This window comes from Haliotis rufescens, unplaced genomic scaffold (assembly GCF_023055435.1).
Source record: "Haliotis rufescens isolate VD_foot unplaced genomic scaffold, xgHalRufe1.0.p SCAF_3, whole genome shotgun sequence".
NCBI lineage: Eukaryota > Metazoa > Mollusca > Gastropoda > Lepetellida > Haliotidae > Haliotis > Haliotis rufescens.
This window is the reverse complement of record NW_025964001.1, coordinates 38,302,207-38,329,560: the sequence shown is the minus strand read 5'-3', so window position 1 is coordinate 38,329,560 and position 27,354 is coordinate 38,302,207. Positions and strand designations below refer to the sequence as shown.

The window sequence follows — 27,354 nt, the reverse complement described above, 5'->3', positions numbered from 1 at the left end:
AGCTTATGATGAGCAGACATGTTATGAAGGCATGTGGCTCGTGTGGCGATCATTGTTGATTCTGTTGGGGTGGTAGCTTATGATGAGCAGACATGTTATGAAGGCATGTGGCTCGTGTGGCGATCATTGTTGATTCTGTTGGGGTGGTAGCTTATGATGAGCAGACATGTTATGAAGGCATGTGGCTGGTGTGGCGATCATTGTTGATTCTGTTGGGGTGGTAGCTTATGATGAGCAGACATGTTATGAAGGCATGTGGCTGGTGTGGCCATCATTGTTGATTCTGTTGAGGTGGTAGCTTATGATGAACAGGCATGTTATGAAGGCATGTGGCTCGTGTAGCTGTCATGGTTGAGGGTACACAACTTTTAATACCAAAGAACCGCCCATATGTAATAATGGCGATTGTTTGCTGTTGATACTGACTGTTTTATATTTGAACAGCAAATTCTTTATTGTGTTTATGAAACAAAGTGACGGTGATCGTGATGAAGACAATAACCCCTTTCCAATACAGTTAGAAAATAATACTTTGTCACAATACTTACAAGTTATTACTTCGGATTTGTACATACATGTTTGAGGTTAGCGATGTGATGGGAATCTATGTATAGTGTGGATATGTGAACTATAATGAATATTTCGGTCAGGGATGTGTGTGCAGTGCTAGCTTTTTCTGTTCACCATATGGATGCTTTATGTTCAGTGCATGATTTTTTATTCACTCTGTATAGAGCAACTCATTCACTCACTCACTCAACCACTCACTCACTCGTTACTTTCTCTTCCAGAGTTTGTGAAGATGATGACTGGAAAGTAAGAAGGATTCTGGACTTCTCAAGATGGCGGATGACATTATGATATGGAATAACACAGGCATATATCCCTACCTTTGTATCTAGCGTAAAATAAAATGGTTTTGTATATAGGTCAGTTATGTCGTACACGTCAAAAAAGAAATTACAAAACAATGGCTATTTACACCTACATATATACCAAACGTCTCAAGACAACATAAGCTGTCAACGCGGTTTTTTTACATGCTATCTGGCTGTGTAGAGTTGCGTCCCTTGGCTGTGTCGGGATCATCTGATGAATGGATTTCAAAGCTAGCTTCGTGTTTGTTTGGACCAGGCAGCATCACACCAGTCAGCGTCACCAACTCAGAAGAGTTTTGTTATATAACATTTACATATTACCTTTTCCCATACATAAAATGACATGTATGATAAAAATTTCATGTTCCTTAAATGGTAGGATATTTTGCGTTTTTGAAAATGATTTTAATTTTAAAAACTAATCATTATATGTACCTTCCCCCTTGGCATAGTTAAAAAAACGATCTCAGCGATATAACAATCCTAACAACCACACTTTAAAATAGACTCATAACGCTAACTTTGTGCAACGGGATCAAGGGCAATTAATTACTCTTATTTCAGAACATAATCCCGTCAATTAGGAACTGAAGCCAGAAGATGAAAACTACACCCGTGAGCCAAGGATTTGAAATTTGTGTAACCTGAGAGATGCTGGTGGATAGTTCCCGTATTCAGTAAACTTGTTATAACAAACTCAAAGGGACTAATAAATTTTGTTCGTTATATCCGTAGTGCGTTATATGCGTTTCAACTATAGGATATCGCAAATGGATATTCCCAAATGCTGTTATATATAAACATTACGCATTAAAAACAGAGCTCAATTAAGAGAAATATCGAACCCCTTTTGCCTTTTTAAGTTTTAAAAGTGTTTTAAAGAAATTCTGCAAATGCTGTGCAATTTTGAAACTGTTAACTCTTCCGGCTAGCCAATGTCTGTGAATCATACACTTGCATATTCATTTATACCTTATATAGAATCATTGTCTGAACGAAGTAAAGTTATGTTCTCATAACTTGAATTCGAAGATGCAGCCTTATTTTGCATTTTTATTTTTTGAGTTTGAAGATCCGCGTTAGAATTAGCTTTTGGCAGCCCATGCTTGTCGTACTAGGCGAATAACGGGATCAGATGGTCAGGCTCGCTGAATTTGTTGATGCATGTCATTGTAACCCAATTGCTCATGATGTCACTCACTGGCCTTTTTCCAGACCGCCGTCATAGAGCTGAAATATTGATGAGTACGGCGTTATATAAAAAAGAAATCTTTTGAGCTTTGGTCTAGACTAACAGAGTTCAAACAGGACATTTCAAGTCTGTCATAAGAGTGATATTTCCAGTTTTCATTCATCAGCTCCACACTCACTTGATTATATTGATTTTCAGCTGAGAAAGACATTTACGTCACGGAATCATATAACTACAGGCCATGAAGCTCTTGATACAGACATCACGCACCAATACGTTGTCCTGTCTCTGCTATAACTGTCTCCATCTGCATCCACTCCATCTACTGACTCAGTAGTCGACTTCATCATCAAGATCAAATAAACAACATGCTAACCTATTATGGTCTGGAAATTAACGAACAATAGCTGGGGAGACACGTGCAATCCTCATCTGCTACGGTTCATCTAATCGATGGTCCCTTTATTGTAGATGAGGGTAAAGAGAAATAGTCATGAATACAGTTTCATTGTTACTATAGCAACGTTTACCTATTACAACAAGTATGACGCCATGTAAATGCCATCAAGGGACATAACCCTTGGTGGGTACGTTTTTAAGTAAGGGGAGTAGGTGCATGAGACACCGGTTTTTCCTCGCCTGGTTAAATGTTTTAATGCCAAATAGTTCGGATTAATATCCCAATATTCGGCAGTAGTGAACACTTGAGTTTACGCAACGAAAACCAAATGCAAATTTTGTATGACATGACAATAATCTCTATTGTCACGCCACTATGCAGTCATTACATTACACATAGATTATTCTCTTAGACTCAGGCAATGAAAAGAATACAAACCTGGCGTTAACAAGAGATAGGCTTTGTTATCGTAACGAACTGTCATTTGAAAAGAGCTGAGTGATCGATCAGCTCAGCAAGTGGTGATAATGTGGAGTCTCTCAACAAGCGGGTGTTGTCGTCCATGAAGTCGCCTGGTAGGGATCGATCTGCTCAGTGACACGAAACGATAGTTCCTTCGGCCATTGAAATGGATGAGAAACGAAGTCTTTTGAATTATTTTCTGCAGTGAATTCCGGCAAAGGAGATTAAATATTGCCTTAATATTTACAAAAGATGCTTGTTAATCAAATCGATCGGTGTGCTTTTGAATGCGTCCAGATTCAGATTTTCTTTTTTCAGGAAATATTTTATAGGGTTTGTTAAGAAGGATGATCATCCTATGGGACAGATCGATAATTTCAACATGTATCCCTGCGGATCAAATGAAATTACAATTCTTCTGAATTCTTTAGTGTCTGAAGTTGAGCATGAAATTAAAGGTTCACGGATTAACGTTAAAGATTAATGATTTAAGGGGTCCTTAGATTAAAGTACTGTAGAAGTAAATCTAGAGGACTCTAAAATCGAGTGAGCTGGATCTAAAGCTTTGAACAGTATTTCAGTTATATCACGGCGTGTCAACGTGATGTTCGATGTAGGTCTCAGACGTTAACCACTTTTGTAAAACCCACGATATTCTGCAATGGTTCTGACAAACCTAGAAACACAATCTGGCCACGAGACCTGCGTAACACCTGTCCTAAGAATAGTTTGAGTTGACTTTACATAACGGAGGATGGTTCGTGACACTGTCAAGTCCGATAAAGGCAAAAATAACAGCATGCCAAGAAATCTTGAAATTTCTGATGACTCTACCAGACGTCCATTCAGTGAATCTCTCTTGCTGTGCGGCCATGTCAACACAATTAACAACTGTCGACAGCATTAATTGGTTTGCGAAATGGACGGAACCTATGACAGTAGGAACTCGTGAAACTTTAATTCTGCTTAAGGCCTTGTCTACCCGTCGCTGCGGTGAGGCGGTATCGACCGTTAGCCTCATCGTCATGTTCACTGGCAATCATGCGCGGAGTGAAGCGAGTTTCCAAAACAAATTATCATCTTTCCCAGCGGTCTGTTGCCTCATCTCGCTCGCCACATAATTCTTAGTCGTTCATCACAAGGTGGGTGATTGTCTTGAACAAAGTATCATTTAAATGTAACAAACGAAACACTAATCTTCAAAACATGTCTTATGATTTCATTATCATATCACCAATATTTCTTCATTTGGTGCAGTGAGGTGTAACAGATCTGTTACATTGAATATATAAATGATCAAACAGAATGTGTCGTGTTTGGCAACAGATGCAGACATGCAGACTATTGTTTTTATGGAAATAGGTGTTGGAGCATGTAGACATTATGTATGCTTATGTGTCAACCTTGTAGTCATAGTGTGACGACACGTGGCCAACCAGGGTGGTATGTTCTGACAGAGAGCTATATTTGCAGATGGATCGGATCTCCCAGAAGGACCTCCAAGGTGAGATTAGTGTGTCCGTCACGTGCTCCCGTAGCGTCACCTCGAAAACTTTATGACGTGCAATCAGTGGACCCTTTGGTGTGTTCGTGTGGCATAGTCTCATAGTGTCAACTGCACATTGTTAATATATACAATGGAACCCCGCTAGTCCGGAAACCCGGTATATGTTAGAGTGTGACAGTTCCTGCCTACCTGAAAGATATATATTAGTATGTGACAAATATAAACCTACCTGTCAGGTATATGTCAGTGTGTGTCAATATACACCCACCTATCAGGTATATGCCGATATGTGACAGTATGCACCTGTTCACCTCCCCGAGGCAAGGGAGTTAACTGACTGTAAACGCCCAGTTTTCACCCTTGCCGAAATAGGCTGGAATTATGAAGTTACATTTTGGCTGGACTAACAAGTATATGCATAGTCTAATCAAAATCGCGTAGAGAACTAGACATCTGGTTCGTTAACAACATGGATTTCAACATTCGGATTTCAAACGTCTGCAGGATTTGCACAGCATGTGTACAGTCAACTGGGCGTCGACAGATATTTTCCAAATCTTTTCATGTTTTTATTCAAGGTGCTCAAATGATGCAATGCACTTCGGGAGGTAAGGGCCAGTTTTATTTACAAAATATAGAACTTGATCATCGATAAGACAGTCTTGACTTGGCCCGACCATGTTGTCTGAAGCAAATGCCAGTGATGTGAGGGGTGGAATCTGATTGGTCAATATATGGACATAACTCGTTATGGCCACTCCCAGCGCAGTTCGGCAAGGGTGGAAAATGGACTGTTGTTGTCAGTTAACACCCTTAACTCGGGAAGTTGCTACCTGTCAGGTATATGTTAGTGTGTGACAATATACACCTACCTGTCAGGTATATGTTAGTGTGTGACATTATACACCTACCTGTCAGGTATATGTTAGTGTGTGACAATATACACCTACCTGTCAGGTATATGTTAGTGTGTGACAATATACACCTACCTGTCAGGTATATGTTAGTGTGTGACATTATACACCTACCTGTCAGGTATATGTTAGTGTGTGACAATATACACCCCTCTACCAGGTTTTTATGTTTGTGTGTGACAATATACACCTACCTGTCAGGTATTTTATGGGTGTGACACTATACACCTACCTGTCAGGTATATGTTAGTGTGTGACAATGTACACCTACCTGTCAGGTATATGTTAGTGTGTGACAAGATACTCTTATCTGTCAGGTATATGTTAGTGTGTGTGACAGCACAGTTTTACCTGTCAAGTATATGTATGTGTATGACAGTTGTCACACTATACTATCTGTCAGTGTGACGTACAGGCATGGTACATCTGCGTTCAGGGATATGTCTCTGTGTGACGTCCTTGTTCATCTGCCAGTCAGGGATATGTCTCTGTGTGACGTACTCTGTCAGTCAGGGATATGTCTCTGTGTGACGTACTCTGTCAGTCAGGGATATGTCTGTGTGTGTGTGTGACGTACATCTGCCAGTCAGGGATATGTCTGTGTGTGTGACGTACATCTGCCAGTCAGGGATATGTCTGTGTGTGACGTACTCTGTCAGTCAGGGATATGTCTCTGTGTGACGTACTCTGTCAGTCAGGGATATGTCTCGTGTGACGTACTCTGTCAGTCAGGGATATGTCTCTGTGTGACGTACTCTGTCAGTCAGGGATATGTCTCTGTGTGACGTACTCTGTCAGTCAGGGATATGTCTCTGTGTGACGTACTCTGTCAGTCAGGGATATGTCTGTGTGTGACGTACTCTGTCAGTCAGCGATATGTCTCTGTGTGTGTGACGTACATCTGCCAGTCAGGGATACGTCTGTGTGTGTGACGTACATCTGCAAGTCAGGGATATGTCTGCGTGTGGCGTACTCTGTCAGTCAGGTATATGTCTGTGTGTGTGACGTACCTGTTCATCTGCCAGTCAGGGATATGTCTGTGTGTGTGACGTACATCTGCCAGTCAGGGATATCTCTGCGTGTGGCGTACTCTGCCCGTCAGGGATATGTCTGTGTGTGTGACGTATTATACATCAGCCAGTCAGGTTTATGTTTGTGTGTGTGACTTACTGGTGAGACAGTCAGGGATACGTCTGTGTGTGACGTACTCTGCCAGTCATGGATATATCTGTGTGTGTGACGTACTGGTACATCAGCAAGTCATGGATATGTCTGTGTGTGACGTACTGGTACATCAGCAAGTCATTGATATGACTGTGTGACGTACTGGTACATCAGCCTGTCATGGATATGACTGTGTGTGACGTACTGGTACATCAGCAAGTCATGGATATGTCTGTGTGTGACGTACTGGTACATCAGCCTGTCATGGATATGACTGTGTGTGACGTACTGGTACATCAGCCTGTCATGGATATGTCTGTGTGTGACGTACTGGTACATCAGCAAGTCATGGATATGACAGTATGTGACGTACTGGTACATCAGCCTGTCAATGATATGACTGTGTATGATGTACTGGTACATCAGCAAGTCATGGATATGTCTGTATGTGACGTATTGGTACATCAGCAAGTCATGGATATGACTGTGTGACGTACTGGTACATCAGCCTGTCATGGATATGTCTGTATGTGACGTATTGGTACATCAGCAAGTCATGGATATGACTGTGTGTGACGTACTGGTACATCAGCAAGTCATGGATATGACAGTGTATTTGACGTACTGGTACATCAGCAAGTCATTGATATGTCTGTGTATGACGTACTAGTACATCAGTAAGTCAGGGATATGTCTGTGTTTGACGTACTTGTGCATTTGCCAGTCATGGACATGCCTGTATGTGACGTACATGTACATCTGCTAGTCAGGGAGATGTCTCTATGTGTGACGTACTCTGCCAGTCAGGTGAATGTAGGTGTGTGTGACGTTTAGTACATCTGCCAGCCAGCGACATCTGAATGAATAACGCTGTAATTATGGCTAAAGTTTTAGTAATTTAAATCTGCGAAAACGTGAGGTATGCAAAGTGATGCAACAATCCGGAGACCTGTCTCCATCATCTGTCTCATCCCTATCTACCTGAAGTAATTTGTTTATTGTAGCAGTCAATAGTTATCGATGTGTTCCTTTGTTGTGTAACTGAGTCAATATTGTTGTTTGTACGCGTGTCAGTGTACCGGGAAGCGTTCTCGATGTACGACAAGGATGGCAGCGGCTTCATCGCCGAGGAGGAACTGGGTACGGTGATGAGGTCGCTGGGACAAAACCCCACCAACGCCTACCTGCGTGACGTCATCAGACAGGCAGACACGGATGGTAAGTCTGTGTCACCTGGAAACCGTATTGCTTAATAAATATTGGTATGAACATGCACACTGATACACAACATATACTACTCAAAATATGTTAAAGAAATATGAAAATTCTCATTATATGATTGTAGTAAATATGACATGCCATGGCAAAAAAACGGTTGGATGTTCTTTGGTGTTTACATTTCACAACTTTTGCGATACAATCGAGCATGCTCTTTCTACCAAGATTTCAAAGAGCGTCATACGACGCTTGCTCAAAAGTAAAAAAAATGCAATTCCCTCTTCTGACCTGTACCATGGGTTCCCGTGTTTTGTCAGGTGAACAATTGACTTGTCTCTGCATGTGTTTGTGACGGGTGCCACAGGTGGGGCAGGATACGCTCACCTTTTCGCGAACACCTGATACTATCACCATTTGATAGTGATTCATAAACACATGCGCATGGTATAGTCGGAATCGTACAGTCGACTCTGCTTTGTGCAGAGATTTCTATTAGCTATGGACAGGGATTTGTCGCTTTATTTAGCTTCTTTAGTGTAGTTACAACAGTTAGTACTTAAGTTTAAAATGATGCTTTGAAGAATGTTTAAATTACATGACGGATGTCAGCTAGAAATTGGAGTTTTCAGGACATGAACCCTTACCCCTTTTGTGGGACCCCTGATCATATTGCTCACAAACCAATGCCCATAATGTCGAATCTGGCACCTGAACCTATTGTCCTGGCATGACTACTGGACGTAACTCAGAGACTGGCGCATTCGTCACCACTCGCCCCTTTCCGTAACCTGCAAGGAGACTCGTCCCCCTATCGATGAATGTTATGTGCGAAAATACGACAAACCAATCAGAATGCGCGTATGATTTCAAGTTCTTTGTCAAAGAATCCCTCAGAAATAATTTCTGTTTTTACATATGTCTTGCATCTAAAAATATACCCAAGACACAGTTAAATGTGTTCAATCATACTGTATAATTTCGCATGTCCTGATGTGCTTTTAAATGCATCTGAAATATAAATGATATATGGGGAAATATATGTGAACCATTGCGCAACGAGTTGACAATTGTTTTAGGTATGCCCGTTTGCGCTAAGACGGAACCCGGTTGCAAAAATAGCCACGAGAGGGGCACGAGTCGCTATTCGGCTTGTCCCGGGATAACATGAGTTGGTCACGAATGAGACTGGCGATGTCTGGAATCACTGATTCCGATGTTAACAATACAGAATAAGAATTTTGTACCTTGAATCATAACCAATGGATAGTCGTATAAGACGGACTAGTATCCAAGATTTAGTACCAGGTTTCAGCGTACTCCAGACAGTTCTTTGCGTGAGGTTGGACATCATCTTGTGGAAATCTATCTTTGTCGGTTTGATCTTAGTGTGTGACATGGCCTATACATACACCAGAACGTATAAGATTCGAAATCATACAATCAAATTGAATAAATACAATTTGCTCAGACTGAAATAGGAGAGGGCCTACCCTCTCTTTAACTGTATATGAAACTATATGATGACAATGTGGATCATCTTACATATTTTTTAATTGACGAATTCACTCATTCTTTTGGTATTCCGAGAGAGAATTACCAATACATCAAGGCCCCACTTGACGTTTTGGCTCTGACTTGCCTGAATGTTAGACATCCTACCCAGATGCATGAATAGCTCGTGTTTTGTCACGGGTTTGTCTGGTCCAGACATGATCATCGGGGCGCCATGATATAGCGTGAATAATACTGAATGCGGCTCTAAACATCATTCAATCTAACTCATCTCAATGTGTTCCAGGTAGCGGAAATTTACGTTTTGAGGAATTTGCCTTGATGATGCACAAGAAGAGCCAGGAGCCGGAAAACCCCAATGCTCTGAAGGACGCCTTCAAGGTGTTTGACAAGAACGGCGACGGGACAATAGACAGGGACGAGTTGTTCAAGATCATGACGGAGCTCGGAGAGCCGCTGACAAAACCGGAGGTGGATGAGATGATACGCGAGGCGGACAAAGACCGGAACGGAGTGATTGACTATGAAGGTGAGGTGAATCGCATGACTCTGGAACCCGTTGTCGCGCCGGACATTGTAGCTTTGTGTCAGTAGTTCCGGACAATGATACCTAGTGTCCAGTATCCTAAGACGACTGTATATAGGGCAATAACTTCCTATTCGCAGTATACAAGGAGGTGTATAATACTAATACTAATACTGACACTAGTACTAATAGCCAAGACGGTACAGATATGAGTGTCAAGAAAGCGAAGTGCCAAAACAAATCGGCCTAGACATGACAAGATCACCAACCCCGCTGTCCTTCGCTCGGATGAGGTCGGCTGGCCTGAAAAGTGAAACAGAAAACTTTCTTCCCACTCGAAACCGTCAATGTCTGATTTTGAATCAAAATGTAAATATGAAATGTAGAATATGCAATAAATTTAATGAGACTGTCCAACACACTGTCAGTGGATGCCCAGTTTTGGCATGATGGCATGATGGGGTGGCTCGATCATTTTATTACCGTTTTCGACCCGTGAAGATCCGGGGTAGAATAGGTCTTCAGCAACCCAGGCTTGCCGTAAAAGGCGACTATACGTGTCGTAAGAGTCGACTAACGGGATCGGGTGGTCAGGCTCGCTGACTTGGTTGATGCATGTCATCGATCCCAATTGCGTGGATCGATGCTCATGATGTCAATCATTGGATTGTCTGGTCCACACTCGATTATTTACAGACCGCCGTCATATAGCTGGAATATTGCTGAGTGCGGCGTTAAACAAACAAACAAACAAACAAATATTACCGTCTTCGCAATGATTGTAGTTTTGACACAGAGGTCCATCAATGGTACGACCCAGAATATGCAGAAGGCGTCGTGGAAAATGATAAATACCAAATTCTTTGGAATAGGCCACCATACAGCTCAGACGTATCCACGCCAACAAAGCTGATCTTGTCCTTTTTGATAAATCCAATGAAATCATATATATTATTGAATTTCCAGGAAGCATTGTCCTGTGGAGTATTTCTACACCTGCTCAGTTTTTTGTGCTTGGCATCGCCTTGTTTATTGTAGTTTAAATCGAGTAATAACAACAAAAGTCATAATCATAAGAAGTATCTACTGTTAGCAGAGTCCACTGTACGATTCCGGCTACATCACGAGTAGGTGTTCACATATGACTCACTATCAAATATTGATGATACCAGGTGCTAAAGACACGATTAGTGTATATGTTGTACTATGGTACAACTGTCGACGACGATGCCACGGAAGTTTATTTGTGTTTCCAGACCCGTGAAGATCAGGGGTAGAATAGGTCTTCAGCAACCCATGCTTGCCGCAGAAGGCGACTATGATTGACGTAAGAGGCGACTAACTGGATCGAGCGGTCAGGCACGCTGACTTGGTTCATGCATGTCACCATGTCCCAATTGTGTGGATCGATGTTCATGATGTCAATCATTGGATTGTCTGGTCCAGACTCGATTATTTGCAGACCGCCGTCATATAGCTTGGATATTGCTGAGTGCGGCGTTAAGCAACCAACCAAACAACCAACCAACCAATCATTCCTAATGTAATGTTGTTTTCGGAAAAAAAGCAAATTATTTTGTTTTACACATTGTATATATAGACAATCATAAAATATGATATCATACTAATATTCTTTGCTAGGATTTAAGAGTCTGTAGAGGGAAGACCAGAACGGAATGAAAGCTGTATAATTGCAATTTGAGAATGCAATTAATTTGACCATATTGTATTGTCTAATAACTTCACGTTGAATATATAACTTTAGCTGAAAACTCTTTCGTGATTGTTTAAATACAATAAATTCGATAAGTAATTTATTTACATTGAGAGAGTGGTTATTCTTCCCCTTAAAAAAGCTCCCACTTCTGAGCAACATATTCACAATCATGAAATGCATGTACAATAGTTTCACTAAATTTCCCACAGAAGTTGCAACTTGGTGAATGTTTATAACAAACACTATATAAGTACTTATTACACTGCAAACACGAAAACGTCGTTTTTTTCCGTATATGGTCATTGGACGGAAAAACGACTAAAAATTCATTAAAATTGATTAATTGGTCAGCGTCTAGAAAGTGTCCAGAAAAGGGTCGAGTTTTTCAAGCGTAAAATGGACGGAAAAACGATGCTTTTTGCTCCGCCTTGTACAACTGTTAACGGCCAATCAGATGGCGCTGGTCCCCCGACGCACGTGATGTCCAAGGCTTCCTTTCGGAAGCTTTAGGTTTCGTATTTCTGGCATGCCTTGCTCTAGTATCTGTCGCGCGCAGTGCAGCGAGATTTGCTGATAAGCTAGTTTTAGGATATGTTACATGTTAATGGAATTCAGACACGCGCCAAGAAGTCAAACGGCTATGTACAGTTACCCCTATCGGATAATGGGTTGTGTTTCATTTGGTTATAACAATAACTAATTTTTTAATGTGAAGTTTACAAGATATACGACTTGGACGCGAGGTCGGTCACATGACGTTCTTCACGTGACTGTATTCTTGAAAAGGCGTAAACACTGACTACTTCCACATTCCTGGGGAAAACCCTTGGAATTCCCTGGTACGAATTCATACAGAAGCGTGGTTGCAAGCCCATTTAAGGATACCCTCGCCACAACCCATCCCAGAGAGAAAAAACACGAAAACAAATCCAAACTGTCGCAATGACAATTTACAGAAATCTATGAATTTACCTTAGTATCTTTTTGACACATCTTCACAATCACCTTTCAATGATCGGCCAATTGATCAGTGATGCCAAAGGCTTGAAATAGCCACAGGTTAATTAACAACTTCGAAAATATCTCCCGTCACGTTTATCGTGTCGGCCATTTTGACGTATTGTACTTGATGTAAATGTATTACGACGCTCTGTCATTGTAATTGACTTACTGAGGTAATTCTGTAAAAGATCTTCTCATCTAATGAGGATATTGTTTGGAATATATTTCTTGTAAACATACTAAGACATATGTTACTCGCTTTGGGGGGAACTATTTTATTCCGGGGTGGCCCATTAAATCTGGTAGTAAGTCAAGGCACCATGCGTGATCTGTTATTTTATGTGTTTAAATTACGATTTGGGGCGTTAATAAAATACACTGACGCAAGTATATTCTATTCAAATCAATTGGATAATTGAATATGCTTTCTTTTACATATTACATAACATCACTGCACAAAATATGAACAGTTGCAGTAACACACTACGGTAATCGCATTAAACATCATTTTCAACTGTACAGTATTTCAGTATTTCAGTTATATCATGGTGTATCAGACTGATGTGGGAAAAAAAATCCGAAGTGGTTCAGGTCATCCAATGGGTGTTCGGGAAAAGGTGAGCGTATCCTGCACCCGTCACAAACACATGCAAGGACAAGTCAATTGTTCACCTGAACAAAGCACGGAAACACACAATGATGCCCGTCCTCAGTTTTACCGAGCATGTAAATTATTTTGTCCGTCAAAAACATGGACGAGTATAAACAATATGTTCATTCACGTAATACATGTCATACATTTGACAAAATGTATTGACTCGGAGCATTATTGTTAATCACAGCGTATGCAGTTGAACTCATCACCCATTCCATTATTGATAACCCTTCTTGAAGATCTATGAAATCAGAAGCTGCAACAATCTATCTTTTAACTGGCATGTCAGACTTCTATTTCATTACTGAGTTTTATTTGCACGGATTACTATGGAAGGGACATTGTCTCGTTGTCGCATTGTCGCATTGACGCCTTCACAAAAACAAGCAACACGCGTCAAAATTTGTCGCATTGTCGCGTGTTCGCATTGTCGCTCTTTGATAATCCTTTTCTTTATTTTACAAAAGGGCGACGATGCCGTAACGCGACATTTTCAAGGTCAAAATATGTCTCGTTGTCGCATTGTCGCATTGTCGCCCCATCACAAATGTGTATAAAAGGCGTAAAGTTCAGTTATTGTTACAGTAAGGAAGTTCAACCTGATAAATGTACGTCTTGAAATGAAAACACAAGTCCGTCCGCGAGTCCATAACGTTTTATTGTGAGCTCTTCTCTAAAAGTGCTTAGTGTTCAACTCCCAGTTCCAAACACGTAGTACCTCCTCAATAATCCACATACCTCCAGTGCAGTGGTCTTCCGGAAGATCTTACTCTTGACCGTATTAGACAACTGACGAGTGCACGCCTGACCTGTGACCTCGTTGCAACCCTCGTGATGTGTTTGCCGAAGGGAGAGGTGTAGGAAATGTGTGCTCCAGCCCAGCGCAGAGCTCACGACACACTGTATACTGATGTATACAGTATATTGCAGTTGATATACTGTATACTGCATGTGATACTTATTTGCGGAAATATTACAACTTTCAAGATTCAAGATTCAATTTGCATATATTTCATATACAACAAACCGCCGTCATATATCACTGGAATACTGCTGAGAGCGGCGTTAAAACAAATTGTTTTCATAATGGAGCGCTGCAGTCATTTAAAATAGAACCGTATACATATGTACATGTAGTACCAACTCACTCTATTTGTTTCGAATATTCAGCAGAAAATATATTATTAACCAGGTCTTTGGGAAAAGATATCAGATTTGTATAAGCAGCCACATAGGGATGATAAAGGACCCCTCGCTGATTAGGTTCTTGTTTACTTAAGAGCAGAGTTGGCCATGTTAGATGATATAACCAAAATCCGGGAGCTCCGGCGGGGGGCAAGCTGGTCTTGTTAGTGTATTGTATGAGCTGTGACGTTGATAATGTAAAACATGAGACCAACTCAAGTCTATAATGATTGGGAAAGTCTAGATTTCCACAGCTCTAGCCTGAAATTAAGAATTGTTCTATGCTCCATTTTAATTGTATTATTTTCATTTTGTAGACATGGATTTGACATTACGGCATTTGATTATTAGGGCATGATCATGTACATGTTCACTGTAGTAATGTACACACCAGTCAACTTGATTATAATTTTTATCAAAGTGTAGCGCGGCATCAACGATTACTTTATGATATCCTCACTTGTCATCGATGTCTTGACATCGAACAATGGACGGCAATTCGAAATTCTTATGGATAGCTTCAATAGGGACAGCGCCGGTGTCAGTACAATTTTCCTAGTTAAAATAAGTATCTACAAAATATAATCTGAAGTAGACAAGAACAATATTTTTTTTATTAATGCTTACTTTCATGGATAGAATTAAGGCAATCTAGGCTTGCCAAATCGTTCTAGACTTGAGCTGGATTCCTTTTAAATTTATTCTGTATGGTCTGGGAGACGAACGGGCGTCAGTATCGCATGGAGAACTGGGACAGCCTTAATCAGTGTAATCGGATATGTTGTGGAGTTTCGGTTTTGGGCTGTTTGCTGAATATATAGAATTGCGAGTTATGTATACTCTGTATTCTTTCGTCATGGTAGCATATATATTTTCTATGTCGCTTTTTGAATTATCCACAAATAATGAGAACTACAATGTAAACCTCTCTCTGGAGATATGCACTAATACTACTGAAGGGCATATCTGAAAAATGGGACTTCTCGACAAATATTTCTTTCTTAAATACTACCCGTTACAGGCATTCTGATCATTATATCATACTTTGTACAGTTTAAAAGTCAAATAATGGCAAATTGTGTATCTTTCCACATTTTGAATTAATTATATATTCTGAAATAAAACCTTAGCATCAGATAGTGATATACACGAATATGATCTATACTATTATAAATGAATTATCAATTTCGTATTATGAATGAGATAAACAGAAATATGATAGTAAAACAAATTATTTTAATCTATTCTTGTGAGTAGGTAACGAGAGATCTAGCTATAGGTAACGCACTAACGTAGCCATTTATGAAAAATGAAATATTAAAAGTTTAGGGGTTTAAACATGCACATTGAATGACAGGGAAGAAAGCAACGCAATAATTAAATTATGAATCAAATTATCTTATAAATATAACAGAATATTTAGAAAATATAAGTTTAATTTCTCATTGTTGGAAGGTGTTTAATAATTATATAGATTGTGTTTGATTGTTTGTTGTTTAACGCCGCACTCAGCAATATACCAGCTATATGACGGTGGTTCGTAAATAATCCAGTCTGGACCAAACAATTTAGTCATTATCATCAAGAGCACCGATCTACGCATTTGGGATACGATGACATGCATCAACCAAGTCAGCGAGCCAAGTCGCCTTCGTACAAGCATGGGTTGTTGAATGCCTATTCTAACCCGGATCTTCACGGGTATTTTTTTAAATAATAAGGTACAATGAAATTCTGTATATGTCCATAATAAGTGTGTATAAGTAGATGGATAATATGTCCATACACGCCAAGTAAATGGTATATGCATTAATTTAAATGCAAATGATTCAATGATAAGTTCTTTCACAAGTCCATATTTCAAGGCATGTATATGATATTCATAATAACTCCACAAAAGCTACACAATGGCAACAAAGCGGTACCAGCATCACAGATACCAATAATACATGAGATACATATAATTACTTTAAAGTTAAAACATGTATCTAAATAGAAAATTAGAAGGATACACTTCCGACATTTTTCGTATTTTGTTATCATTTGGAGCGAGAAGTTGTGATTGGTATCTGATGGGTGCAAACAGGTGTTCCCTTCCGCCCAGGCCTTGCGGCAATGCTATAGCCCAAAATGAAACAAGCCTTGTTCAACAGGTTCAGACTCAAATTTCTATCCCACTTGGGCTCCTTTTAAATTTAAATATAATTTCTCGTGTCCATATGTGTCAGAAGAAATGAAATATTACAGCACTGGTGAATAGGTTATATGCGCATGTCAGCGTCGATCCTATAATATCCTTTTATGCAAAATACATATATACTGATGAATTAAGGTAGTAATACTACGCAAATATATGTCCAGATGCATACATCAGTATCATCTCGTGATCTTAATTCGTGATTTGAGTCCTTTTTTCTACCGGAGATTCTGGGGTGTTACATCACACCAGAAAACCAGGTCCAAATTCAAGTCATAATTTCATGGTCCGTCTTGTATGTTGGAAACCAATATCGCAATATGGCTAAATATTGCTGAACGTGGTATTAACCCGATTACTCACATAATTATTCCATTTTCTACAGTCATCTACGAACACTATCTTTAAGGAGGTATATCTGTATCATCCAAATGTCCATACATATATGTTCACATTTATATGTATAAAGCAAGTCGTCCTGCGCTCTTCCTTAAAAGATAAATGTTAAGCATTTCCTCTGTATGTATTTATATAATGTAATATCGTTTTAATGTAATGCTGATGCAGTAAACGTACCACAGACCTAATGCTAGAATAACATCTAATTTCTGAAATGAACATATTTTACAGAAAAAAAAGTTGTTTAAACAAGGAGCCAAGAGCCAAATATTGGGCTGTGTTGGACATATTTGTTTCGGGGTCTTATGACAGACGAACCTGATGCCTTTAAGTATAAAGATAAGTAAGTATAGATGTTGTACATATTCAAATATGTTCGTGATTAACCCAACCTTGAAAAATATTGAAAGATGAGTGGTAAGTATTTATGCCATTATTTCAAATTAGAATGAGAGCACATCAGGAAAGCATGGTACTTTAATATACGTATCTTGTTAACCCAATATTCTTTTTTAAGTAAGAGCAGCATGTATATCGAGAGTATAGGTTTGGTGCGTGACTTATCACACAGTACTTTCAGAAAGTGTGCATATTCTGTTTATCGGCAATAAATAACATAAGACGATTCATACGGGTAAATACGATTTACTTCAGAACTAGTATAGATTATTTAAGGTTAGGGGGAAATGTATGTAATTAACAGAACTTTGGCCGGGTTTGAAGGATTTGGGTCCTGGCTTGGGCTTTGTGTTGGACGTGTAGACGGCATTTCCAGGTTTGACGTATCAATGACAAAAATGATGTCAGATGCAATTCTCTGCCTTTTCGGGTGAACAATTGGCTTGCCTTTGGATGTGTTTGTGGCGGGTGCCACTTGTGGATCGGAATGAGCTCGCGTTTTTGCGAGCATCAAATGTCATCATTTATTATGATGAATCATGAAACATGCTCCTGATGTTGTCGCAATGGTGCAGTTGGCGCTACTTTTGGCAAGGGTTTCTCATGATAATGGAAATGCTTATGTCGCTTTTGTTGACCGATACACATGAAAAGATTTAATGTTATTGTATATGGTCATGTAATTAAGAAACAAACGACGAGTGGGAGTTGTTTATTGTACGATAAACAACGACCGAGACTCGTTTATTTCTATATGAGATATCAACATTACGTACAGCCTCTGTTAGGGTGTTAAATTAGGAAAAAATACACGCTTTACAATATTTACCCGTACTTAAATAATGATGATTCCTTGAATAGAATCCGACAGCGGCCATGCTAGATAAATCCATTTTAGGATTTGAGTTTGGTCCCGCATATTCTCACAATTTTCTCGTCAATCATCTGTACCTTTTCTCCCAAAACCGATTGTCATATCACTCTCACTTTTGGATTCGATTGTTCGGGCACTGCGTTTATCTACTTTCTCCAGCAACATTTATTGGGAACAACTCACTAGACACATACCTCTCAAAAATAAGGTCAAATTTACAAATTTTACTTTTCAAGTTGCGAGTGAATGTTCGAATCTCAATAAATGACGTCATGATAGAACAATGTTTTATCGTGAAATAAATATCGCTTCCTTCTTTGTTCTTTGTGATCTATCGCGTAGCTATCTTATATCATCAAATGCCAATTTCTAATTGCTTTATCATGACGTATCCGTGTCATGTAGCAATAACATACACAAATTTCGTTGACTTCGACGTTGAATAGTGTCATGCAATATGATTATCCTCTTGTGTGCAATATTTCTGGTTGATAAATCTAACATGTTCTTACTTTAAGAATAGCGACTATACATTATTATATATCCCTTATCAGGTCTCTGTAACATTTGCAAAATGATACAAATATAAAAATACAACTGAACCTAAATGTAATGTTTTAATATCCTTACGTTGCTGAGTGCAGCATTTAACAACAAAAAAACAAAACATAATATCTTTAAGAATTATGTTAACAATTCCGATGATAAAAATAATCTCACAATCTCCATACCTCTTTCTCTCTATGAAAACATAATAACTTTTTTTTAATAATCTGAAGGAATAATAATGGCAATATTGTCATAATTATCATCATTATTTATGTAACTTATCCTCAAGTGAAGTAGTCCTCCACACTATACATTCAGTGAAGAAGCCCATGAACATATGAACTATGTAACATACATTCATGGAAATTAGATGAACAGTTGAAGTTAGCAAATGATATTATTCGGTCGAACGTCTATCAGCCATCTATTCTATTCATGAAGAACATTTCACGTGGGACCAACAGAGGGAATTATGACTATCGACTTGCTAATTATTTTTTATATTCATGCCAGCTCAAACGATCTATTGGCTTGATTTATTGTTATGGTATCCACAAAATAAGTAGGATCCGATTTTTTCCGTTTTTGTTGAAATAAAACTGAATAATATTTGCTGTTTACATATCAAAGTTTGCCAAATTGTTTCAAAATGTTTGCCCACAGCAAGGCTACGTATCCCCAACATATTGTGCTAGGCACAGTATCACTGGACTGAGGGAGGGCGGTATTCCTCCTTGTAGGTCACCTGCTTGGCAATATGGGACGGGAAAACTGCAGGGGGTGAGGGCAGTTAAGTTGATGGTACAGACAGATAAGAGAGATCATTTTACAAATGTGAAACCTCAGTCCACAAAGGAAGAGGCGAAAGCTGAAACTTGGTGAGGTTTACAAAACAAAGGCAGTTATTTCTAGTTTCTTACTGACTCTCGAAGATACATTTAATAAAACAATTAATGCGCGCGCGCGTGCGTGCGTGCGTGCGCGCGCGCGCGCGTGTGTGTGTGTGTGTGTGTGTGTGTGTGTGTGTGTGTGTGTGTGTGTGTGTGTGTGTGTGTGTGTGTGTGTGTGTGTGTGTGTGTGTGTGTATGTGTGTGTGTATGTGTGTGTGTGTGTGTGTGTGTGTGTGTGCGAGGTAGAAGAAGAATTGTACACCATAAAAATGGCTACGTATGTAGTTGGGGTAGATATGTTGAATGCCCGGCCAGTATGACCTTTGAGTCACTACAGTTTCAGTCATTAAAATGCGTATTTGAGTGAAAGAAAACACTATAAGTGAGTGAAACAAAAGACCTCAGTACAGGCACACCCAGTCCCCCAACCCCAAGTCTGCATGTATCAATACTCATACCTGCCACATCCTCAACCACTTAACTTACTCACACAATCATCTGACAACATGTTCGCCAACCCTCGTATCACAACGCATGCACGCACACACACGCACACACACACACACACACACACACACACACACACACACACACACACACACACACACACACACACACACACACACACACACACACACACACAGAGATTATTATAACGCAATATATTTCATCCGTCAAAACATCACAGAAAGAGGGGCAGCCTGGAATTTTACAATGGCATCTGAATGCACTAAGACGTTCAACTGGTCAGGAGGTGAGAGTTGCGGAAGATTACGGTAAACTTCAGTTACAGATCTCCATTACGAATATCTAAAGTATGAATAAAGATCACAGCTTGCTATGACGTGTACTTCATGCCTGCAGAATTAGCAATGTCCTTAGCTCTAAATTGTATGTCTAAACGCTTATGTAGACAAAGACCCAAATGTGTATAGGCATGACCACGGACGTATATACGTCTTTGGCATGACCATATTATATTCTACGCAAATATCACCACATTTAAAAACAAAGCTAGATTGAGTCTTTGAAGGGCATTAAGAACTGATACACACCAGGAAAAATATTTATGTATGTCAACGGAGGAACACTGCGTTTCGGAATATATACTTTCTCCTTCATCAGGTGCATATTATTAAATGATATGAGGTAGAGAACATATATTTGTACCTGTAAGAACAACAAAAGTAAAAAGATAGCAAAGAAGGGAACGCAACAAGGGAAGCCAACAGATAACTGGCATGGCGCTGATTACCCCGCCTCCCGTTTGCCCATTGTCCATTTCCCATTACCAATCATTCCTAAGTTAAGTTTTGGCTTTAATTTGTCCATTGATAATCAACCATCAACGTCTATTATCTCCACCCTAAAAATATGAAGTTTACTGATAAAGTGGTATCCAATATATAATGTGTGTTACTGTTATCCACTTTCTTAAAGGCATTGTTGGTTCAAAGCTTTCGGTCATAGAAGCCGTGCCATTTTTCTCTTGTCAGAGGAGTACACAAAGTATACGTCATCTGGACTAACATTTTTGGTTCGGTGGCTGGGTTAGATCGCCAACTTTGTGTTCTGGCGATTGGGTGCCTCACTCACAGTGTGAGTTCAAATCCCGGACGGGACTCAACCCAAGAAAGTACGAGCATCTGTACTTTACTCAGAACGTGTTATCCCAATTATAACATTTGTTGTCAAGAAAACACAATAAATGTATATTCGGCTTTGGATGGATAATGATATCACAGACATATACGGATATTGATGATGACTTGGAGGAGCTTCGTAACGCACGTCTTCTCAATTCAGGGATTGGTAAATCCAAATATGAGTGTGTGCGTGCCTGCGTGCGTGCGTGCGTGCGTGCGTAAATGTGGGCCTGTTGGATGTTACATAAAACATTCATCTTGTGGTAGTTCGAGTTGGATTAGCATGTTAACTATATGATCTTCTTTAGGCATAGAATGCCGCGCATGAATGTATTGATGAAATTCCTAGGTACATGGGGCCTTTTCGTCCCCAGGAATACCCACAGTGGAGACTTCAATGGGGATAGGGTGTACACAATGTGCTACCTGGTAGATTGTGTGTCATCAGACCGGACAACGTTGGTCTTTGACTGATTGTGGCGTAAAACACACTTATTCATTTACTTATATCGGAAATTGAATGTTCATCTTAATTGTTATTGTTGAACATGTAATATATTTTTAAAGAAATAAAACAGTGACATAATAACTACAACTTTATGTGAGCGCGAGTAGCTTTTTTGGAATGAGATGAATAAGTCTTATAAAGTTGTAAGCTACTTCACAACCGTGTAACTATGAATTGACTTTATTGGGTAATCAAAAAAGAGATAGGACCTAAAATAGCCAAATTTCATACGATTTCACTTGTCCACCATCTTGGATGCAAGGCGAAAACATTTCAGCGCGTTTGAAGCCACTGAGAATGCCCCCTGCAGAGTTGGACGAACATTCTGCGGTGGCGCGGCTGAGTTGACCAGAGGCTATCAGCAGTATTTCCTGTCCAGGTTATTTAGGTCAGTTGTTTGTGTGTGTGTGTGTGTGTGTGTGTGTGTGTGTGTGTGTGTGTGTGTGTGTGTGTGTGTGCGTGCACGTGTGAGCGTGTTTGCGTGCGTGCGTGTGGGGGGTGGGGGCGGGGGTAGGGCGTGGGAGGTGAGATTGGGGGGACAGATGATAGATTTAGCAACAAGTAAGGTCATCTTGAGTGGGAGGGTATTCGCAGATGGATTAGCATATGAACTATGATTCTCTTTAGGCAGAAAATGAGGATCCACGATGTTCGACTTGGTAGAAGTGTGTTATCAAACCTCACAGCATTGTTTTTTTGACTGACTGTAGCGTCATTTACTTGAACTGAATGTTTATCTTAATTGTTATGGATAGTCACGGAGCCATGATCCAGAGAGCAGGGTGTCATTAGATAGAAATAAACTAAGTAATAATAGGATTACCAGAAAAACGGGGTTTTACACACAAGCCAATAAACTTCGCTCATTAACACCAGAGTAAGTCAGTACAAGATTGAAAACTGCCCCATAGGTATGTATGACATGCTTGTCGGGTATTGCTACATATATATGTGAAAACAAGGTTATTAAAATGAAGAGCAAAACTGATGAAAGTTAACCATAAACGTGTATACGCGTTATATCGTCACTGCAAAAATAATGATTGTTTGTCTTTAGTATTAACATTCAAATACGTTATATCTGTATTAGCGATATTGTCTTTGTTCCACCGGTGAGTCAGCGTTAGCCCTACTATCTCGTAGTATAATTGTATTTCTGAAGACATCACGATACAGTTTTTACGATGCATCACGTCTGCACTAGCGCTTGATAACAGCCTAGTGTTTGGGTGTTTCAGTGGTTTAAATCGCTGCTCTTGATTTTGTTGATTTAACTTTGATACTATGAACAATATAATGTTATGTGAGAGGTTGACTTTAGAACGGTAACATACTAATAGTATATAGGATGACATAAACAGAACAATGAGAAGTTCGTCCAGATTAGTGTATAGGCAACATTTAATAATTAAAATAATTACATTCAACAATTCCCCTTTTAAGTCCATTTTCCTGACTTATAAGTAAATGCAAGAACAATCGGCCGGAATACAATGTATAGTTCTTGTCCACTTCCATATGACTATATAGCATACAATAAGCTATCGGGTCCCGTTTAGATCGGTTTGGGTGGCAGGCTAGATAGCCATAGAATAGTTTCATCTTGGAATCTCCCATATCACCGGGGATCCTCTTCAATTTAAATGGAGTTACTCGTTACGATTCCGAACCTTCACGTGACTGTGTTTATGAACCATTGTCAAATAGTGGTGACATAAATCTAGGAAACAATACGCGAAATCGCGCATGCACAGAACGGAAAATTTGGTCAAGGCATTAAGTAATCCGCATGCGCAGAACGATTGATTTCAGTACTTCCGCCAAGCGCTTCGAGTGCAGCGTCAAACGCGGGCCTGTAATCTAACACGCGGGGACTGACCAATGAAATCTGAGAAGTAGAAATACCGGCAGACGCTGTTGCTTGATTGACAATGTCAATCAAGAAAGGGAGGAGCTTAACGCTATCGTTCTCTCCCAGTAAATTCCGATGTCAAATAACGACGTTATTTGGACGGAAAAACGATGGTTTGAAAACGTCCAAATAACGTCGTTTTTCCGTCCAATGACCATATACGGAAAAAAACGACGTTTTCGTGTTTGCAGTGTTAAAAGGTAATATGTAGTGGATAATCCTAAACTGAAACCATATCAGATCTACACTCTGGATACACCTTGTAGCCATCAAATTAAATCCCACCCACTGTTCATCGGTAAATACTTTCTGTAAAGTTTCTTCCCATTTAAGCATTCCATGACATTTTATAAAAGAGTAGTGTAAGAGTGTGTTATAGAAAAGTTTACTGCCTTTATTACCCCTTGTGAGTAGTGAAACATTAGGCAAAATAGGTTGAAAAGAAACTCTAGGCATACTCTTAAAGTTACAATTGTTTGGGGTTTTTTTTCTGGCAAGTTGCACTATTGATTGAAATATGCCCTGATATGTTAGGAACTTTGTTGTTATTCCATATCTATCAATAAAAACATCATAAGAATTCATGTTATGCATTTATAACGTTGAAGGTGGCATTTATCCTTTTTCTAAACCTGTAAATTTGCATGCCATATTGAATTTTTAATAAATGGTATTTGCCATTATATATTTGTCATTTGCCAATTGTTAAAATCGTATTCTTTTCTCATTTCATACAGAATTCGCCGACATGATGACCAAGAAAGATTAATCAACAACACACGATCTTGATCATGATCACAGATATTCTTTCCTTCGTCTCTCCTGATGCCATGATGGTCTCACCTGTATTCTCATCATCTCATCTTACAGCTCCTGGTTCCTACTGATGTTCTGGTAGTCTCCCCTGTATTCTCATAATAATCTTATCTGAAGTCTCGTGGCCTCTTCTGACCTCTTCGTCGATTTCACCTGTAATTATGCCTGTTACCTCGATGAGACAAGCGCCCATCAGGATCCTGGTGTCAGACGCCATCACGAGGGCTGAACTTGTGCCAATTCTGGTTGTAACAATGTCGGTTTTTTAGCAGAACGTCATTTACGGCAACCCCAGTGCAACCCCTGAAAGTGCAACTCCATATCTAATTATTAAATATCACTATTTGATGCCTTAGCAAAGAACTGTCAATATTAATTCACGAGGAACAGATAATCCGAAATACGGAGTTGCGAGAAGGTTATTATTTCTATTAACCCAGGTCTTTTGTCTGAGAAAATGTAGAAAAATGTGTGTTTCCTGATATCAAGTGGAGACATCAGCACTATTACTCTATTGAAGGAACGACGTCACATAAAATCGCCATTACGTCCTGAACAATGAATGACGTCATTCAATATTATTATTTTCGAGATTGCGTTCATGTGACGTTACGTGGCTATGTACTTCTTCGTAAAGAATGAAAACAAAGTAACAATTGTTATAATGCTCTTATGTGTAATATAAGTCAGTTTCAAGGGGAAGATAACTTTGTCCCATAGTGTATGGTTCCATTAGCACGATGAACGAATACGTTCAGGTTAATGCGCAGATAGGGATACCTAAGATTATTCGTGGTTTGACTGACTGCTAATTGGTATATAACGATAAAGGCAATTAAGATAAGATATATTTAATTGATATCATCGATTGTTTCTGATAATAGGAGGTTAAAATGTCAGTTTGTTACCCGAGTAGGTTGCATGGGTCATTTATGTTAATAATTCATGACTACTGCTATTGCAGTTTGAACCATGAGATTCATTTGTATCTAAATGCATGTAAGGTCAACATTATAATCATACTATTGAAGCTATTCGTGATAATAAAAAATATAATTGAGAATGCATAGTTTGTTTTGATTGCTTTGCAATTTATTTATTTGCATCAACCTGTCGATCTTTCTTTAATGTTCATATTTGGATCTTTAGGGAAGAACTTTAATGGCACTCGTGAGGCATCGTAGTTTTTATCTTCGTTCCACCCAATACACAATACACGGTACATCATACACTGACATCATTTCTTGATGTATTAGCGGGGATGTTAATAGTATTTGTTTGTTTGCTGTTTTACGCCGCACTCAGCATTAGTCCAGCTATATGACAGCGGTCTGTAAATAATCGAGTCTTGACCAGACAGTCCAGTGATTGATATCAAGAGCATCGATCCACGCAATTGGGATCGATGACATGCTTCAACCAAGTCAGCGAGCCTGACCACCCGATCCCGTTAGTCGCCTCTTACGACAAGCATAGTCGCCTTTTAGGGCAAGCACGTTAATAGTAACTGAATGAAAAAGAATGCCGCTTTCCCTGTTTGATAGCGACGTAAAAATAATCTTTAAAATATATGCATATTATCCATTAGGGTAGAGAAAGAGAGTGTAACTAAAGTTCCGTCATTAAGCAGTACTCAATGATGATTGGTCAGTTGAAGGAATATGGCGTCATATTGTTTCGTTGTTGAGAACATGACGTCACAAATTAATACAATTGCGTCATCTGAACAATTGTTTGACTTAGTGAAGTTTCTGTGTAGGGTTGATATCATACACGGATTATCTGTCCTAATAAATGAATTTTTCAGATCATATTCATACCTTTGTTCAGGTAAATGATACGAAATATTTATTCATACGGTAACTCTATTACTGTGTAATTGCGATATGTATTCTGACATTGAAATACGATTTAAGAGATTAGTTGTGTTTGAAAACAGGACAATAAAAACATCGGTCAAATATATATATATATATATATTTAAAATAAAATTATAACAGCCAGTTTTCTTTTTAATTATCAATTTGCAAACATGGGTGGAAGATATAACATCGATGTTATGTCGATAGAGGCAAGAACCCTTGATATATGATCTACTTCTTGCTTGTCCAGAAATCTACAATGATAATGGCCCATTGTCAATTTCCGAAAGTGGATGAAAAGTAAAACAATGATTTTATATCGATAGAAGCAGGAACCCATCATACATATTTTACGTCTCGCTTGTCTAGAAATCAACTTCCTCAATGAACCTCACCATTTCTGACAGCCTTGTTGCAGGAGCTGACTGATAACATTTTCTCACGACATCGGCATATACTCAGAACATAACCGGCTGTATAGAAACATGAGCGCCATCAATGGAACTGTTTACATATTTAAATTACCGTTTTTCCCAATCATGCAATGAACGCAAACATATCGCTCAGCGCTATCGATTACTCAACCAGCTTCGCATCCTTCATCAGCGCTGCCTGAAAACACAAAGTATGTACACTGTATCGAGTACACGGATGGCCTATATACACAAGCGTCGTTTTTACGGGGGATATATGATATTGATATAAGTTTCGTTTACTTATTGTTAATAATATATGATGGACCAAAACAGCATTCCTATAAAACGTCCCGAATGTCAAATAATACACAAGTCAAATAATAAACAGAATGTCCGTTAGTCCTGCCTGGGTGATTGACAAGCAGCTGCTCTGCCGCAAAAAGCTCTTTCCACAGAACAGTTTCTACTACAGATAATTTTAAGACGTGGCGCGCAGTACTATGCGTAACAATGAACACGCATCAATATTTAATGTATGAAGAGAAGACCGTACC

The 27,354-nt window shown here is 39.3% G+C and overlaps 2 protein-coding genes across 3 annotated transcripts in view; both read left to right on the top strand.

The window, feature by feature from the left end:
• LOC124120295 (EF-hand calcium-binding domain-containing protein 6-like) overlaps positions 1-27,354 on the top strand; it is a 51,397-nt gene that overhangs the window by 18,229 nt on the left and 5,814 nt on the right. The window contains exons 7-10 of the mRNA XM_048403408.1: positions 792-816; positions 5,757-5,857; positions 7,592-7,735; positions 9,534-9,776. Of these exons, the coding sequence (XP_048259365.1) occupies positions 792-816; positions 5,757-5,857; positions 7,592-7,735; positions 9,534-9,776 (513 nt within the window). The remainder of the gene's footprint in view (positions 1-791; positions 817-5,756; positions 5,858-7,591; positions 7,736-9,533; positions 9,777-27,354) is intronic.
• On the top strand, positions 3,927-25,585 carry LOC125384253 (calmodulin-beta-like). 2 transcript variants are annotated; one of them, XM_048402933.1, is made up of 5 exons: positions 3,927-4,074; positions 4,406-4,436; positions 7,592-7,735; positions 9,534-9,776; positions 24,444-25,585. In XM_048402933.1, the coding sequence occupies exons 2-5, from the start codon at positions 4,406-4,408 to the stop codon at positions 24,473-24,475; spliced, it is 450 nt and encodes a 149-aa protein (XP_048258890.1). In that variant the 5' UTR covers positions 3,927-4,074; the 3' UTR covers positions 24,476-25,585. The 2 variants fall into 2 exon arrangements, with proteins under 2 accessions (XP_048258890.1, XP_048258891.1); XM_048402934.1 differs by having other exon boundaries at positions 3,951-4,074; positions 4,343-4,436.

Excerpts from the sequence above, each read along its gene's own strand:
- LOC125384253 (XM_048402933.1), top strand. The coding sequence starts at position 4,406 with ATGGATCGGATCTCCCAGAAGGACCTCCAAG. Across the intron at positions 7,736-9,533 it reads CAGACAGGCAGACACGGATG|GTAGCGGAAATTTACGTTTT; the intron begins GTAAGTCTGTGT and ends AATGTGTTCCAG. Across the intron at positions 9,777-24,443 it reads CGGAGTGATTGACTATGAAG|AATTCGCCGACATGATGACC; the intron begins GTGAGGTGAATC and ends CATTTCATACAG.